General features: G+C 40.9%; 1 protein-coding gene and 1 long non-coding RNA gene across 3 annotated transcripts in view; one reads left to right on the forward strand and one right to left on the reverse strand.

The window, feature by feature from the left end:
* Positions 1–530: 530 nt before the first annotated feature.
* Tll1 (tolloid-like 1) overlaps positions 531–19,044 on the forward strand; it is a 201,182-nt gene continuing 182,668 nt past the window's right edge. The window contains 1 exon segment of one of the 2 annotated variants that reach the window (NM_001106081.2): positions 531–1,318. In NM_001106081.2, the coding sequence (NP_001099551.1) occupies positions 1,150–1,318 (169 nt within the window). In that variant the 5' untranslated portion in view covers positions 531–1,149. 2 annotated transcript variants of the gene reach the window in all.
* LOC108348393 (uncharacterized) overlaps positions 3,190–19,044 on the reverse strand; it is a 74,388-nt gene continuing 58,533 nt past the window's right edge. Inside the window, exon 2 of the long non-coding RNA XR_001841618.3 lies at positions 3,190–3,632. This is a non-coding gene — a long non-coding RNA (uncharacterized LOC108348393). The remainder of the gene's footprint in view (positions 3,633–19,044) is intronic.

Here is a 19,044-nt window from a genome sequence, read left to right on the forward strand (position 1 = left end):
GTAAAACTTTGTTGGTTAGGAGACTTTGGACAGAAGTCTGTTTTCTTACCCAAACAGAGAAAGGTCAGATACTTTTTTCTTCCACCCTTGAGGTAGGAAGGTTCAACAGCAGCAAGGGAAAGAAACACATACCGCCTATTTATCTGGGGGTGGGGCGGGGGGGCAGGATAGAGAGATTTGCAGCGAAGTTGTCACGATCCCTCGCGCCACCCCCGGTCTGGCGCTCTGCTCTGACACGTACCTCATCTATTAATTGCTGTTCGTGGACACAAATGCGGAATGCATTCGGTTTTTTTATCTTTAGTAAAATAGAAATGGAAATGCCAGCGCGCTCGTGTCTGTTTGTTTGTATAAGGCTATCAAACGAAGTCAGAGAGGAGGCTGGGGCCCGGATCCTGACCCTGATTGTATGAATAAGTAAGCAGGATGCGAGTGATTGGGTTAGATGCTGCGAAGATTTTTTTTTTTTTCAAGTTAGGAAGAGGGTAAAAAAGACAGCCTGGAGGGGGGAAAGAGGCACTCCAAATCCTCACACCCCTTTGCTCTCCGGGCAGTCGAGAGCTTCCCTAGCTTCTGCAGGCTTTTAAGGTCTGGCGGCGTAGAAATGCCTGGCTCCCACCCCCTTCCTCGGTCTCCCCTTTCAGTTCAGATGTGCTGATGTGCAGACCGGATTCATCTTCCCGGAGCGGCGGCGGCGGCAGCGGCAGCGGCGGGCGCAGGCGGCTGCAGCTCGCGCTCGGCCGCGGGGTCCTGACAGCGGCGGGGGCGCGGCGCAGGAGCCGGAGCTCCGGTGGCAGCTGAGCCCGCCGTGCGCCTCTCGCCGCGGCCGGTCGCGATCGCGATCGCGGGAAGTTCGGCCGCTGGAAGGACGACCTGGACCGTGCCGGGTTGGCTGCGGCTGCCCTGGGCCGAGCTCCTCACCTGCCTTCCGCCCACCCGCGGGTCCCTGGCCAAGTTCCCCAGCATCCGGGGGAGCCAGGCAGCGTTTGCCCTCTCTAGGGTCCGGAAGACACCCGCATGTCTCCGGACACCTGAACACTCAGGTCTTTCCGAGGATCCTCCCAGTGGGGAGAAGAGCACTGTCCCTAGAGCCCCGCATATCCACGCGGCCCTCGGGGTCTGGTCCCCTCCTTCCTCTAGGGGAGGAGGATGGGTTTGCAAGCGCTCTCCCCTAGGATGCTTCTGTGGTTGGTGGTCTCGGGTATTGTTTTCTCCCGGGAGCTGTGGGTCTGCACTGGCCTCGATTATGATTACACTTTTGATGGGAACGAAGAGGACAAAACGGAGCCTATAGATTACAAGGACCCGTGCAAAGCTGGTAAGTGCCTGTCTAAGTTGGGACTGTGGCGCGCTGCTGGGGACCAAGGTGCTGGAGTCTCCTACTAGAGGCAGTGGGAGCTCACCTGTTTCCTTCTCTCCTCTTCGGCCCCTCCGTCGTCGCCCCTCCTCTCTCCCCCTCCTTTTTCCTTCCTCCCTCTCCACCCTGAGCGGCCCAAGTTCCCTGGAGTTCTGTGCTGGTAGGATCAGATGCCAAGCACTGGTCCCCCTCGCTAGAGGCAAACGTCCCGTCCTGGAGTTTCTGATCCCTCCCCCATCCCCTGTGAAATTAAACAAGTCATAAACACAGCTGGCTTCTGTGGGTTTTAAATGCCAGCACGAAGTGGGTTCAATGCACCAGGAAGGGACAAGACCTCCGCTGTTCCAGGACGAGGTTTGCCAGCATCTGTTCATGACCGAGTGGGCAGAGTTTTCCAAAAGGTGGGTGGAGATAGCGTCGCTACCTCTGGGCACTCTCACTCCTTGTTTTACCAAGAGTTTAAGTGTGAGTTCCAGGCCAGAAGCATCAGTGTTGTGACAACCTAAAAAGAACTCAATTGTAGATAAGATTGGAGTTACTATTTTCTCCCACTTAAAAATAAATCTAAAAATATTTATACCAAGTTGCTACCCCATTCAAATTTGTGTCTTCCTGAAAATACTCCCTGGAGCCGCAGTGGCACCGACATTGTCTGAAGCCCAGGGATCACCTCACGGGGCAGGGAACTCTTTGCTCCCACGAGCCCGGCGCCACCACGCGTCCCTCCTCCGCACCGCGCATAGCTTCTGCCTGCCTGTGGTGGGAGCTCCACGCGTGGTTCTCAGGAACCACGTGAGCGCAGTGCCCCAGGGGACCCAACACTGGCTGGAGCACCAGGGAGGGTTTTGGGGATTCCCTGTCCTAAGTTCTGTTGGATTGTGACCGAGGCAATCTCAGTTCAGCACGGGACTCATAACTAACTTTGGGAGGGTTGCTGTAACAGGCCCAAGTAACAATGTCCTTGAGAAACTGAAGGCAAGCATGATCTGGTCTGCCCCAAGGGAAGGGGTGTGGTCTCCAGACAAGGGTGCAGAGAAAGGGTGGGTCAGATAACCAATAGACCTAAGTGTATCCAGATCCCAAGACTGATGGTTAGATCTGTGACTGTGTTTTCTCCCCTTCCCTAGGTAAGTAAAACCTAGTCAAACCTTCTTGGGCATGAAGGAGACCAGTGCACAAGTGAAGGAAAACCCTGGAAAATTCCCTGTTAACCTTTGATGACATATTCCCTCTTGTTATCAATAACACAGTTTCCCCAGGAATTCTTCAGGCTATAGTGGTGACTAGATGCCAAGTGACAGCTCAAATGTAACTTTTGGTAGGTGGTGTATTTGCGGTAATGCTGCACTAAGGGACGTGGAATTTCCGGTTTGTCTTAAGGGATGGACGAGGCCACAGATTTATAATAGTGTAAAAGGAACTGTCTATTTTTATGGTTCTTTCTTGTGGAAGAGTCAGTCAGCTACCAAGGTGAGGTGTAGGTACTGTGAGCTCAAGCATATGTAAACCATAGGTGTTTATTTTTCTTTACAAATAACACCGAAAGAAAAAAGACAACTTGAGTGATACCGGCTTTTCATTTCCCCTTCAGTATAACATTATTTTTGAATAAGGATAGAAAATAATAACTTAGAATTACTATTGCTTTTCTTACCAATCTTTGACTAGGAGTATATCTGTGGGCGTGTGTCTATTTGCATCTGTTGAGAAGGGAAGACTGGCCAGTGTAGAAGGCTAAGATACATAAAGATACAGGGGTCTCTTTCCAAGTCCCCCCCCCTTTAACATACTGAGATGAAAGGCTTTAATTTATCACCCCGGCTACAGAGTGATAAAATCTTACTGTCTCTTTTATTAGCACTGTATAAGGCAAATGCAAGTTAAAATAACAGGGGAAGATAAGACCTGAGCACACTGAAATCCCAAGCAAGAGTCAAAAGAAGGCTGCTGAAATAAGACACACGCAGGGGATCGGGGGCGAGCAGGCAACCATATTGAGAAATATAGCCACCCAAAAGCAAGACAGGGGATTTCTAGGTACACATCGCCTTTGGTCTATCTTTCATGTGTAGTGGATTCCAGGACTTAGTCCAGGGTTGAGAAGTGAGTCCTTTCTGAAGTTCACTAAGAACCATCCTGACGTCCCTTGCTCGTTTGTACATGATGGCTTGATGGTACACAGACAAACAGCTTTATGGTTTTGAAACTTAGCTGAGTCTATCGTTCCAGCTAGGTCCATGGCATTCCAGTGTGCTGGAGCTTGTTAATCTTCCCACTGCACAGAGAGGAAAAGAGAGACCCAGTGACATTAAATGCCTTTATGATGTCACCTCAGAACTCCGTTCCTGCTGCATTTTGAATTTTCCTTTCTGATTATTTGAAACACAAAGAAACAATAAACACAAACCAAAGAAATGAGCCCAGGTTTTCTTGTAATCCTGATTGGTTTGGAGGAAAGTACTTTGATATCAGAAGTTAATTTCATTTACTTTGAATTTAAATCCTGGAAGTCATAGCCACTTACATATCTACTGCAGAACAATATTGCCAGACCCACTCTTAGGAATTTAGCGCATACTCAACACAAGGCTGTCTATAGTCTCATCTACAAAACTCTATTCCAAGTAAGATGACAACAACAAAACACATATTCACGTACACAAGTCACCACTACAAAACCTGTGCTACACAATGTGTTCTGTTCTTAATACCTTTATGAAGTTGAGGGCAATTATTAATCTGTAAGAGTTCTGATTTCAAGTCTAGAAAACCATAGGAGAGAAGGAAAGCCTGTAATCATTTAGCTGAGTTGGTTGAGACATTTCTAGTATGAAAATGCTTGGTTTAGCCTACCATGACTTCAAGTGTGTTCATAGATTTTTCTATGGGATAGAAGGGGGTACTTCTCTCTGTGAACGACTCTGCACAGAGATCAGAGAGAACAGCCCTAAAGGATGCCTGGCTGGCCTCTCGGCTGCTCTATACTAGGGGATCATCTGCTCAGCGAAGTGTTCAGTCAGGTGCTTTTCACTCTCTGTAGCGGAGAAGGTCATCAGAGACATGGTGAGGTGAGGTGACAGGGCGGGGGTGTTGTCTTAAAGCGAGGGTTGGCCTGTCTCCTTTCAGGATGCTGCTCCAGTGAGTGTTAACCTGAAGACTGACTTCTGTGAAGTGTCAGTTTACAAACGTGTGTGTGTGTGTGTGTGTGTGTGTGTGTGTGTGTGTGTGTGTGGAGGGGGGGATTTGTGTAGAAACAATGTTTAAAGCAGAGACCCATGAAACAATCGGATGCTTTCCTCCCTCCTTCCTTCTCTTCCCACTTCCCCGCCTTTCTCTTTATCCTTCTGTACCCTCTCTTTCTTTTCCTTCCTTTTCTCTTCCTTCTTGTTCTTTTCGTTATATTTAAGAAGGTGTTAAGGATGTCCAGACAACTGAAAATATGGAGTTTGACTAAATTAGGGTTTTATATGGTGAGTGGACACTTGAAAGACTTATGAAATGTTTGGTCAGTAAGTTTGTTATCCCCTCTGTATTCACATGGGAGCTACATGTGAAAGAGTTCTCTGCCTGGAAATTCATGAGTAGATGGCTCTCTTTCTGTTTCTTAAAGGTCAGTGAAGGTGAGAGGTTGAACTTGCCCTTTGAGAAGCATCTGCAGGCACGGTCATGAAAAAGTAAGCTTTGGTATCCCAAGGAACCCTGGCTGTTTTTCCTACGACCAGTTTCCATGTCCCTGAGGTCTTGGGAACTTTTTCACAAGTTTCTAATTTCTAATGTCCAGGGTAGTTGTTTTTGTTGTTCTTGGTGGTATTTTCTGGCTGGACTGGCATCGTCTTAGGTTCAGTGTTTCAGAATTTGATGCTCAATTCCACGTCTACTTTATTCCATCACAATTTGAAATATCCAAACATTTCCCTTGAAGTCAGCACCTCTCTGGGCTGCCAAGCTCTGGTTTGAAAACTCACTTTCAGGGTGTGCTGCTTTAACTGGTCTCTTCTGCCTTAGCTTTCGTGGCTCAGATCTTCAAAATATTTTCTTTTCCCACATTTTGCCTGTGGTGCCAACCAACTTAGACAGGGCCAAAATAAGGTTTGCCTAATGGCTGGATAAGGCGTTATGGTCTGTATACTTGAATTCTAGCCTTCATTTCTGTGCACACTTATTTCGCCCTTATCTGGAGGGCCAGTGGGTGTTTGGTTCACAAGTAGAAGTTAGTGACAATTAAGATAGATAAATTACTTTTCCTTGAATTTCTTTGATCAAGTCACTTTTTCTTTCTGTCTTCTCTTCTCATTCTTCCTCTTCTTCCTTTATTTTCCTACCCTGTACTCTTCACATCTGTTGTCTCCACAGTGTGACTGGCAAACTCAAAATTCACCTCCGTAGTTTGGGGTGTGTTCCTAGTTTCCTCGAATATTCTGAATATTAACTGCTCAATGGATGTAGTCTGTGAAAATTTCTCCTATCCTGTAAGTTACTCAGCTGTCTCTTCCTTACAGGCTGGAATCTTTCTAGTTTCATATAATCTTACTTGTCTAAATTTTCCTTCGTGGTCTGCACTTTTATATTCTCGACCAAGATATAATCCTTCTTTGGATCAGAGGTATAAAGTGACCTCCTATTTCTTCTTGTAGTTCTAAAGTTTGGGGTTTATATTTGTCTTTAACCCCATTCGGGTTGATTTTTCACTTATTCCTCACACAGACAGCATTTTCTTAGAACTGTTTATTTAAACATGTGTTTTGACAGGTGTGAGGTACACGTCTGAAATTGCAGCACCTGTGAATTTGGGGAAGAGGATCAAGAGTTCTGTGTGGCCCTTGGTTACCAATCATACACAGCAAGTTAGGGCCCAGTTGAGTCAAATGGGACCTTGTCTGTCATGTGTGTTTTGAGAGCTTCTGTGGGAAGCCATTTGGCTCTAAATGCATGAGACTATCTCTGGGTCCTCTTTATTCTGTCTGGCTGTATGTCTCGTTTTAATGCCAGTACCATGCAGGGAGAATTAGTACACCTTTGTGGTATAGTTTGGAATGACATACTCTGATTCTTCTAGCTCCCTTCTCTCTCATTGTGTTGGTTATGCTAGGTTTTTTCTTTCTTTGTTCCTACAAAATTTAAGAATGAATTTCTTATTTTAGTAAGTAAGACATTAATGTTTTGAGTTAATTAAATACATATGTTTGGACACTGGGTGTATTTTAGCAATATCCTTGTGTCTTCCCATTTGTTTGTATTCTTTTCAGTTTCCTCATTCATTATTGTTGGCCATGTGTGTATGTCTGGTTGTATGTGTATGTATGTACATGTATTTGTATGTATGTGTGTGTCTGAGTGTGTATATGTGTGTGAGGGTATGTGTATACATGTATTTGTGTATGTGTGTCTGAGTATATATGTGTGGGAGTGTGTATGTGTACACATGTACTAGTATGTTTGTGTGTGTGTGAGTGTATGTATATGTGTGTGTGTGAGTGTATACTACCTGTTGCCTGCTTGTAAATCTGTGTGCCATATGTGTGCCTGTTGTCTGTAAAGGCCAGGAGAATGGGTAATAGATCCATGAAACTAGAGTTACAAATGGTTGTGAACCTTCCTGGAGGTGCTGCGAATCAAACCTCTAGGGATGCACCAAGTGCTCTTAACAACTTGGCCATGTCTTCAGCCCCCATCATCAGTGCTTTGAGGCTTATTACAGAGATCTTTCATCTCTCACTCCTCCCTGGCTATTTTCTGTGATGGTTCATGGAGTTTTTATGGAGTCAGTTCAAGGAGTGATGTATTTAGCATTACTGTCTATATTTAAGATCATATTAAATATAACTCAGAATATGTAAGAATTTGGAAAGACTTTGAAAAACTTGATCTGTATAAAACCAACTCTTACCCTCATGATGAGTCAGTTTTATATGACAATCTAAGGTGAACATAATTTTTTCTGTTGAAACTTACTCTTCCCTTTATTGTATAGGTATGAACCCTACATGTGAGTGTCCCATCAAATATGACTTATGTAAACATTAAATTCACAACTAACAGTACAGAAAATCTATAGGCTCATTGGCCCCTGTGATGCTGACATGTAGATTCATACCCTGCCTGCTGATTAACCATTATTTACTTTAGGACATTATCTATGGTTTTAATCATGCTTTAGTCCTTCCATGAAAATGTTTTAACTGCGATCTTCTGTAAGCATTTGTAACAAATGTTAGAAAATACAGTTGGATAGCCATTTAAACGAGTCATGGCACATTCTCCTGGAACTATCTAGTGTTAAGGGAGGTGGTGACGGTTCTAGTAAGGGCTCTGTGCTACCCCTCCTCACTGTATGGATGCCTGCTGCATGAGCTCAGAACAAGGCTAGGCCAGTGCTCAGGGGCCCAGAGAGACCCCAGGGGCTATACGATTTCATTTTCTGGGAGATTTTTGAAATCACTTGCAATTTTTTTTTATTCTAAGACTGGGAATGAATTGTAGAATTATTAAACTTTGAGGAGTGAGAAATTTTCTCCCCATCTTTAGCTATAGCACAACTATTCGGTTGGTTTCCTTTAGTTTTCTATTGAATATTAACACTTTGAGAGGAAAAATATTTAAAACATTCTTTCTAGCCCTCAAAGCTATGAAATGAATTTCACAGAATGATGGGCTTTCCCAGAGTGCCAGAGGGGACCTCTTGTTTATTTATTTAGCTCTTGCCATTTTAAGTCCTAAGACTGGATATTGACTATTGGAGTGTGGGGCACCTTTTTGACCTAATGTGTTGCTCATTTCACTGGCTTCTTGCAAAATGTGGGCTTATCCTAACAGGTCATTCTAAAGTGCTTGGCCATATATTTGTATTAAGAAGCATTGTAAATTAGGTGATAATTGAAATCCAAAAAGTGAAACTGGAACGTGTTTATTCTATTCAGCCTTTTCTCTTGCAATTTACATTTGTAGTTTCAGCTAAACATTTGCTGTCAATCACAGTTTAACAATTCCCTTACTGCTGGTAATGAGGTCACAAGTAGCTACAAACAAAATCTAATGGTGTGTGTCCATACACTGTACAAAGCATTCAGATTCAGGTTTTTAAAAAGATTCTAACAACATTTAACACTGTAGTATTTCATCAATGAAAAGAGTCACCACAGAGCCTGAGATAAAATATATGTATTTACTGTTAGGGTTTGATATCTGTTGTGTTACTAAGATTCCTGTTGATGCCATTTGATTGGTGTGATGGGGGAGGCAGGGGTGGAGGACAACAGGGTGTAACGGTTTGCTCATTCCTCGCATTTCTCATCCATGTTGAGCTGTCAGCATGTGGATTGTGCACCACAGAGTCACCTCCAGGGGTTACTGGCCTGTTTGCTCCTGTCAGAGTCCTTTGAACTCTTTCTTTACTTTGACTGAATGTGAAGTGTTTACTAGGATAATTGCTGGTTTTTGCGCCATGCTGGGTGTGTCTGTGGCATCAGGTTAGTTGATTGACTACTTTAGATCCATGGAGCTCTGGTCCTCTTCCACGATCTGTTTTGAGATGGCAAATGCTTAGTGGTTGAGTTAGTGTGTGTGTGTGTGTGTGTGTGTGTGTGTGTGTGTGTGTGTGTTCTAGTAAGTATTGTGTTTTAAGATGGGTATATGTGGTCATATACACTTACATAAATATAATGTATATGTTTACATACACTGTTTTAGTAAGTAACAGACTTCTTACAGTGGTTGTCCCATAACATGATATTACCTAATAAGGTCACCTGAAGTCTCTACACAATGTTATACAGTAGACACATTACTTAAAGATACATTTATTGAGCTCCATCCTCTTGCTTGGTGGCATGACTTTATTTCACTGCACAGATAGTAGAATCTTTAAGTTACCTCAAGGGAGAACACAAAATAAATAGAAAATATCCAAGAGGGCAGAAGTTAAGTGTCTCTGTATGTAGGAATCATCTTCATGATATATACTATAATAACACAGCTCACACTGAAGATGGGATGGCACACATACATAGTCCCCTAAGACACAAGGATGATCTGTGAGTTTGTCTTAGTTAGGGTCTTATTGCTGTGAACAGACACCATGACCAATGAAAGTCTTATAAAGGACAACATTTAATTGGGGCTGGCTTACAGGTTTAGAGGTTCAGTCCATTATCATCAAGGCAGGAACATGGCAGCATCCAGGCAGGCATGGTGCAGGAAGAGCTGAGTTCTACATCTTCACCCGAAGGAAACCAGGAAGACACGGAGGAACCTCAGGCAACCAGGAGGAGGGTCTCCAAGCCCACACCCACAGTGACACACTTCCTCCAACAAGGCCACACCTTTTAATAGTGCAACTCCCTGGGCCAAGCATATGCAAACCACCAGAGAGTTCAAGGCCATCTTGGTCTACATTTTTGAATTCCATATCACCCAAGGCTACATAGTGAGACTTAGTCTTAAAATAAGAAGAATCTAGAGTCCCCTCTCTGTGGAAGAAGTCCATGTTAATTGCATCAGTCACACAAATATCATAGTCTCTCATGAATATGTGAGGAAATTAAGACCTAGGAAAGGCTAACTAGTGTCCTGTCCCGTCCCAGGGGTAGGAAGTGATGAGAAATTAGCCCAGGTTTCCATGTATACAATGTCTTCCCTTCCTTAGCCCCATACTCTGATACTCCAGTCAATACAATGCAAATTCGGAAAGACTTTCATTTGAGGAGGTGATAAATCTAACACAGGCATCCATGTATTGTGACTGGCTCTTGCAAGGTTCCATATTTTCGTCATTGCTTGTGAATTTTAAAGACCTTCCCCTCCACCTTCAGAGTTAGACCAGAGTGTTTCACTTGTGTGAAGTGAAATAAAGGTCCTCTTTTGAGAGAGCATTCTCTATATTAGAGGAGCTAGAAATGAAATACCTCTCCCCATGTATGAGAGAACTAAGAATGCATATGACTAGTAATTGTAGAGTTGAATATTTGAGTGGTTGGGGAAAGACACTGCTGGGCTTTTCTTTCCTGTATTTAAATTGTAAAGGTAACTTAGTGTGGAACATTTTCCTGGCAGAAAGTCCTCAGTACTAGGCACATGTGCAATGCAAAATTTAGCATTTTTTTCTAATAAATTGTGGCAGCAGGTTTACTGCATCACGGAGGCAGTGTGAATGGGTTTGGGCAGAGATTAATCACTGGCATCCAGCTGCTCACACAGGTGGAAATATTTTGCATTTTTTACAGTTGAGATTATCAGAGAAAGTTCAATAAATGCATGGTTATGAATCCACAATGGGTATGAAGAGCATTCTTTTAAATGCTGGCCATCCATGGAAATTATTCATACTATATCATATATATGCAGATGGTGTGTGAGGTTTTTTTGAAACAAATAAGCTGTGTAATGATATATACATTTTTAAATCACCCTTTTCAAACACAGTATCTAAAAGATCTGAGGTCATATGTTTTGAAAACTTTAAGGAATAGTAAGGTTAGGTAAACTGCTTGGAAGCCTAGTACTGTTATGTTGATGAAAATTTCTTCAAAGAAAATATATTTATTACCTTTTCCAAATGATCATGATTTTTAGATAGGAGAATTTCTGTTTGTATTTGTTCTAGTAAGTAGGTTTAGCACAAAATCTGGTAAAAACTAGTCTTTTTAGGTTTTTGAAACCTTAAAACTGGCTGGCATTGGTCCTTTATAGGCAATTACAATCCATAAAAGAAATCGTATATATCTGGGCCCAAGTGAAATGTGGCCAAAAGCATACTCACCAGGGTTAGAGTATGAAGAGTGGGAATAATAGACTAGATTCGGAGCTTGGGTTGCTTTAAATGTCTGTTTGGAATGGCGTGTATGAGCAGTTGGCTGGTTGAAGTAGCCATAGTTAACACAGTGAAAAAATAGTGATTACTGAGAGCTTCTTCATGGGATTCCAGGCTTGGAATATCCACAGGAGGAGCAAATCTTTAGGAGATACTCTGAAACTCAGAGAAGAATAAGACAAACTTCAAATACAAACTCTAACTTCAAATAAAAAACCCGATTTTATTGTATGCCTTTTTTTTTTATTTGATGGAACAGACAACTAAGCATTTAAAGATAACTTGCATTTCACTGTGACAGACAAGAAATGAACCCAGGACCCTGGACAACCAACCACATTGTCTGCCTCCCTCCCCATCCCTTTCTTTTCTTATTTCCTTTTCTTATTATATGCAAATATTTTTGTGTGATCTTGATTTAGTTTCAAAATTATTTTTCAAGGTTTCAAAGGAGTAGGATAATAATTTGTTAATAACTTGAAGGCTGGTGAGGTGGCTCACAGGGTAAGGGCCCTGCTTCTATGGTAGATATATTAGGTAGGTTTCTCTTTCTGTGAAGAGACATCATGGCCACAGCAACTCTTACAAAGGAATGCATTTAATGGGGACTGACTTACAGTTTTAGAGGACTAATCCCACTGTCACCATGGCAGGAAGCATGGTGATAGTCCTCCTGTCACCATGGCAGGAAGCATGGTGACATGCAGGCACATGTGATGCTGGAGAAGCAGTCACTGAGAGTTCCACACTGGATCCTCAGGCAGCAGGAAGCAAAAGACGCTGGGCTTGGAATGGGCTCTTCGAAACCTCAAAGACCATCCCCAGACACACTTCGTCTAACAAGACCACACCTTCTAGTCCTTTCAAATAGTGTCACTCCCTGGTGACCAAAAACTGAAACCTATGTACCTGTGAGGGTCATTGTCATCTAAACCACCACACCAATGACTTGAATGTAATCCCAGAACCTACATAGTGGAAGGAGAAAACTGTCTACTGAGTGCACACACTAAATAATACAGGAAACAGATGGGCTTCAGAATTAGACACGAATGGACTCCAATACTGCACCTTCTATATAATAGCTATGGCTTTGGCAATTTGGTTAGTAACTCAGTATGCTTAATTTTCTGATAGACAAAATGGAGATAATATGATCCACATAATGTTATTATGAGAACTATATGAGTGTAACATGTATGTTACTTTGCTTAAGACATACTGATGTATTACTTTTGTGTAAAACTCTACAAGTACATAGGGCATAGAGAACTTCTTAAGTCACAAGTACTTATTTTTTTACAAAGACGATCTTCATAATAACAGTGAGATAAGGTTTGCTTTCTCCTGGATGAGTGAAGATGTATTCATTCTCCAGTATTCTAACACCTTTCTTCTTGACAAGTTAAAGCCCTTCCCCACAAAGACATTTTTGTCCCAAGAGATGTGATAGGACACCAGTGTGCCAAATGTGCTCCTGAATTCTATATACTCAAGATATATTGTCAATGTTCAATTAACATTGACTATTGTGTGAATAGAATCTTGGCTACATTGTCTTCTAGTAGTTTCTGGTTTGGATTTTATTTGCCATCTGGATTGACTTGAGTTTAAACATTTACAATCCTGTGTTTACAAAGAGCTAAGTGTGAGCATATGAGTCTAAGCTGCAAATGTTCATTAATTCATTCAGTATTTCTTGAGCATTTACCATGAATGAAACATGGTTCTCTCAGACACAGAAATATGAAGTAAAATTGAGTCCTGATGTTCTCACTTTACTGTGTGCATGCGTGTGTGCATATGTGTGTGTGTGTGCATGCGTGTATGTCTGTGTCTGTGTCTGCGTGTATCTTACCGCGTGCAGTTTGTGGAGGGCAGGATTCAACATTATCAGATGTCTTCCTCAATCACTTCTCCACCTCTCTGTGTTTCTACCTTAGCTTTTCAGATATAGTCTTTCACTGAACCTAGATTTCAATGACTGGCTAGATTGACTAGCTAGCCATCAATCAGGACCTAGTCATCCTCCTGACTCGACCTCCCTTAAACTGCACTAGTTTTCTAGAAACATACCCAGAGTTGTATTTTATTTAGCATGGGGCTAGCGACTAAACTCAGTTCTTCATGCTTCTGTGGCAAGCCCTTTACTGACCAAGCCACTCCCCTAATCTCCTCACTTTTCTGTTTTGCAAATATATACTAGTTCATATACATGGTTATATACTAATAGCATAATCTCACTCTAAAAGTTAGCTTTGGCATATAATAGTGCCACAATTGTATGCTAAACTTATTTCAGTTTAGCTTTTGAAAGTGGATACTAGGATAAACTATGACAAATTGAATTTATGGTCTCATACAGCTTGGGGGGATTTTTTTCTCAAGATACATGAAGAATTACACTTTGATGGGAGTACTTCCTGTAAGTACCCCATGGACTTTGACACTAGGCAGTGGACTGGGATGAGATGTAACTAGTAACTGCTTATGGAATTATTTGGGGGATAGGCTGTGTTAGCAACCTTGATTTCAGTTACTTTTTCTTAAGCAATTTGATCTTTGTGTTTTCAGCTTTTTATATTCCTCTGTAATTTTGAGTAGGTAAAGCACATTTCTGTACTCCACACTTTGTGCTTATTCTTGTGCAGATTTAAAAGCACATGGTTCACATTTTCTTTGTTTACAAAGAAAAGCAGAAATGTGATAAAAGAAATTAAATAAGAGGCTGTTCTTTTGATTCATACTATTCTACTGTAACTTTGCAAAGTAAATGTAATTGTCACTCTCTTAAAATAAACTCATCTGGACTGTGCTTTAGTAACTAGAAAAGAAACTGGCCTACTTGTTTAGGAATATATATATATATATATATATATATATATATATATATATATATATATATATATATATATATATGGGTTGGGCTGTGCTCTTATAACCCTGCCATGCAGACAATACCTCTTGGTTTTGCTGGTCTTGGTCTTCAAGGTCTAAAAATGTCTAAGACCAGTTGAGCCCTAGCAATGTCTGAATTCTGCTCTCCTTGACATTATGAGCAGCTTCTCTGAAATGGAATCGAAGTCACAGGATAGGTGGCCCCTGTCAACTGAATGGAAAAGAAGGTTTGCCACTTCTCACTCACTGGTACAATGTTTCAGCCAAACCGTGGTAGCCACCAGACTGAAGTGGCCATAAGCTCTCTAGGTTTTTTTTTTTCTTTATCACACAATAGTCTTGTAAGCCAGGCATGGTGATGCCCACCTTCAAAGCCAGCATTCAGGAGTCAGAGGCAGGTAGATCTCTGTGAGTTTGAGGCCATTTTGATCTACAAAACTAGATCCATGCCAGTCAGAGTTATATGGTAAGGCAATGTCTCAAAATACAGTAGGTTTGAAAATACTGTGTGTGTAATTTTCCATCCTCTTTCTCTTCTTAAGTCCATCAGCAAAACATTTACCTGTCCACAGAAGAACAAGGGATGCTTGGTACTCTGCCTGCTTCTCTAAGAGGGTTTAGTGCCACATTGCCATCAGACTAGAGGTCAGCCTGATGAACTTGTTTCATGGGAAGGGTTTGACTATCAAGTGGGTACAGTGTGACTAGAAGAAGGCAGAAATCAAATGTTCTCAAGTTAAGGTCAGTTTCACAGCAGAGTGCATAAGAGATATAAGCAAAGAAACTTAGAAAGCAATCGTGCCTGAAGGCATTTTACTAATTGTGGGGAACATTAGGATGTGTATTATTGTTTCAGACAGAGTCTAATATAGCCCAGGATGTCCTTGAGTTTACTATGTGGCTAAGGCTGGTCTCTTGATCTTGTCTCACCTCATCTTAGTTGCTAAGATTACAGATGTGGGACATGGAGACCCTCAGGGGTTAGGAGCACTCTCTGCTCTTTTAGTGTTCATGAGTTCAATTCCCCGCAACCGCATGGTGGCTCACAACCATCTTTAATTGAATCCAATGCACTTTTCTGGTGTGTTAGCAACAGTGTGCTCATGTACATATAGTAAATTGAAGAAGACACCTGGCTAAAATACTTTTTAATTAACCACACACACATACATACACACATATATTATCACTTGTATATATGTATATATATGTATATATTGCTCTTTAATTTAGCATAAGTATATATTTTTAATTATTCTATGAAATTGACCTTCATAAATCTTCCTTTTATCTGAATTTCCTAGTAAAGAGTAACTTTCTGTTATGTTACTTATTTTATGTAAAATATGCTTTAAAATGAAGAACAAACTTCTTAAATTGCTGTCAAAGGAAGTTTCATTCTTAAGGATTTTGTATCAGTAAATAAAGAAGTCCAACAGAAATTAGCAACAGAAAGTGGAGGTGGTGTGATTTAATGTAAAGACCACTGAGTATTGTGTGGGAAACATGCATACAAATCATAGCTCTTGGTGTTAAATTATATTAGCTTGCTCTCCTTCCAGAGCCTTTGAACTTAAGCCTGTTCAGTTGTAATACACAGGGAAAGTAATATCTAGTTCATAAAACAGGTAAGGATTAAGAGCACAAGGTCTGTGTAAGCTGATAAGCTGTATGATACAAATGAACATAAACAATGTACCGTACCTGATCTGTTTCATGAATGTGTGAGGTGAATTTGAACAGTTCTGTGCCCTTCCTGCAAGGATTTCATTACGTACATGGGAATGGGGCACTAACGCTTCAACTGTAAATATCAAAGCATAAGAAGCAAAATATTGTGTTAGTACTGAAGGTGGAATTCTCCACATCTGGTATAAAGAAGGCTTCTCATGAAGGATGACATTTGAGCTGAATCTTGACATTGTGCAATTTTTTTTCTTGGTAAAAAGGTGGAGCAAAAATTTAGAGCCAAATAACGAAGATAAAAGCTGGAGCTGTGAAAGTTCATGACTTTTATGAAAGTGTGGAAAAGTGGGAATTAGTTCTATGTGAAAGAAGCAGAGGGTGGGTAAAAGTTTATGCTTTGGCAAGACCAGATCCTGAGTGATACAGTGTCAAGAACTTTTAACACCCAGACTTTGAACTTGATCCTGTTTGTAGTGAGAAAAGGGATTACTGGGGATTTAGAAACAGACTGCTGGCTTGATTGCAGCCATATCAAGATGTGTGAGAATGTAAGTGGCCTTGTCTAATAGTTGAAGGACGTGTGGGAACAGTGAAGACTGTGAGCTTAGTGAAAGACCAGGGATGAACTCATGCACGCTGGCTTCTGGGTCACAGAAGAGAAAGATCAGGTTTAAAACACAAGAGACACCATTGAGGATCAGATTGGGAGGTCAGCAGTGTCAAAGGCACGGCTATGGACACTGAACCTGTCTTAGTCAGAAAAGTTCTTGCAAGCATGTAGACCCGAGTTCTGTTGCCAGCTTATGCATAAGGCAGTGTGATGGTACACACTTGCAATTCCAAATCTGTGTAAGCAGAGACAGGCAGATGCCTGAGAGTAAATGGAAAACGAGCCTACCATAATCTGCTTTCCACACATGCACACATACTTGAACACAGGTACACACATGCATACCCATTGACATATACATATATACTCAAAAATGAATAAATAAAGAAATAAAGAATGATAGGAAGGAAAGAAGGGAGGGGAGGGTAGAAGAAGCTTGAAAATACAAGCAAAGTAAGAAATAGAATATAATAACCAAGTTTGTGTTTTGAAAGTAAATAAACTTAGTTTAAATTCCCTTTGACTTACATGTAATTCTTCATTGTTGCTCATATATATATATTATATATATAGAACAACTTGAAAATCTCAGTGTTTACATTCAACAGGAGTCACATTATTATGGGCTAATTCGGAAAGAATTATTTTTAAGGTCATCTTTTAATGCATGAGTATTGACTATAATCAGTATTTGTTTATGCCTTCTTTAATTATATTTAATAGGTTTTAAGGACATAAGGGGATAGCACAGTTGACAAAGTCCCTTATATACAAGCTAAATTCGTAACCACCATTCACATGAAGTCAGTTAAGTTAATAGAAAGCAGATAGCTGGGTCCCTGGAGTTCATTGACTAGCTGGCTTAGCCAAGTAGATGAGTCTCAAGTTCAGAACAAAAGAGCTAGTCTCTAGAGAAAAGGCCTACAGGAACTGAAGAGTACATCTGAAGTTGATCTCCAGCCTCCACCTATAGATCCATATACATGCTTTTGTATTTTTACACATATGTTAGCAAACACATGAACATACATATCTTCTACCCACCCATTCTGAGAAAGTAGTTTAACTGTAACATTTGTCAGTTTTGATAGATTTACTAACATTTTCTATTTTATGTATATCTCTTTTCCCCTTTAAACTACTTATTGAAGCTATGTAAAATATATCTCATTATATTTAAGATTTATTTCATTGTTATGTATAGTTACATGTGTCTGTGTGTGGGCATGTGTATATGTGAGTGTAGAAACATTCAGAGTTGAGAAAAGGTGTTGCATCCCCTAGAGCTAGAGTTACAAGTGGCGTGAGCTGCCCAATATGGGTGCCGGAAGCTAAACTTGGCTCTTCTGAAAGAGCAGCAAGTGCTTTTAACCACCAAGCCATCTCTTAACCCTGAACTGTATATTTTTTTCCTTTGATGTTTTTATTCTTTTTTCAAATCTCCAGCAATTTCTTATAAACTAAATAAAAATTTCTTTTTATCAACTTTAAAATATTTTACTGTTCTTTGTCTGGTATTTTGAGACAGAACAACTTTAGCCCAGGCTGGCCCTATACTCTCCACATATTTGAGGAAGATCTTGAATTCTTGATCATACTATTTCTACTTACCAAGTAATTGAATTAGAGGTGTGTCCCACTTTGCCCAACTCCTTTCATATACAATCAAGTCATGGTGAATAAGCAAGCATATAGTGTTGTTCCTTCCTTTACATTCCTTGAATATTTTAGTTTGTTAGCTTTTCTTACTGTGCTTACTGTCACCTTGTTCTACATTTTAAAGAGGAGCTTTCAGTTATGTGTCAGGTACCATTTATGATGTAAACTAGAGATACCATTTATCAGATTAAAGAATACTGCAGGTTTTAAATATGCATTTTTAAGATTGATGCAATCTGACTTATTAATGTATAATCACAAAAATTTGTTCATCAATATGAAACCAATCTATACTCCTGGGATAAATCATGTTTGAGCATCCTCTCTCTCTTCCCTCTTCTCTTCTCTTCTCTTCTCTTCTCTTCTCTTCTCTTCTCTTCTCTTCTCTTCTCTTCTCTTCTCTTCTCTTCTCTTCTCTTCTCTTCTCTTCTCTCCTCTCCTCTCCTCTCCTCTCCTCTCCTCTCCTCCCCTCCCCTCCCCTCCCCTCCCCTCCCCTCCCCTCTCTCATCTCTCTTTAATTTTGCCACGTTCAGTTTACTGATACTTGGGGGATTTTATTTTCATATTTCCCATTTCTACTAAATTTGGAAGCTTTTTGTTGCTTCTGTTGGGTCTGAGTACACTAAGAGCGAGAAGCACTTTAAAATAAATCCACTTTCCAAGCTTCTCAAGCACCACCATTCCAGCATAGACACTTAGTTTTGGAGCAGATTTTGCTTATGATCTCAAGGTACCTTTGCTTCTTTTTCTGCTTAGTTTCAAGCCTTTCAGAAAAATCCATACTGTGTAAAAGGGATGGAATAAATTTAATTTTCCTTCTTTATTATACATTATACATTTTACTTCCTAATTTTTGAGTGTGTGCTTGCTCAGACATTCCAGCTTTAGTGTGGCTTGTCCTCTGCTTTTTGGGTTTTGAGTCCCAGAGCACCAAGGAACTCAATAATCATGTTAATCAAATTGTGCTAATGTCTTTAAAACTGGCAATATTTTTTGTTCCTGATTCTCCTATCAGCCATATGTTATAAC

The sequence above is a fragment of the Rattus norvegicus genome, chromosome 16 (assembly GCF_036323735.1).
Source record: "Rattus norvegicus strain BN/NHsdMcwi chromosome 16, GRCr8, whole genome shotgun sequence".
NCBI lineage: Eukaryota > Metazoa > Chordata > Mammalia > Rodentia > Muridae > Rattus > Rattus norvegicus.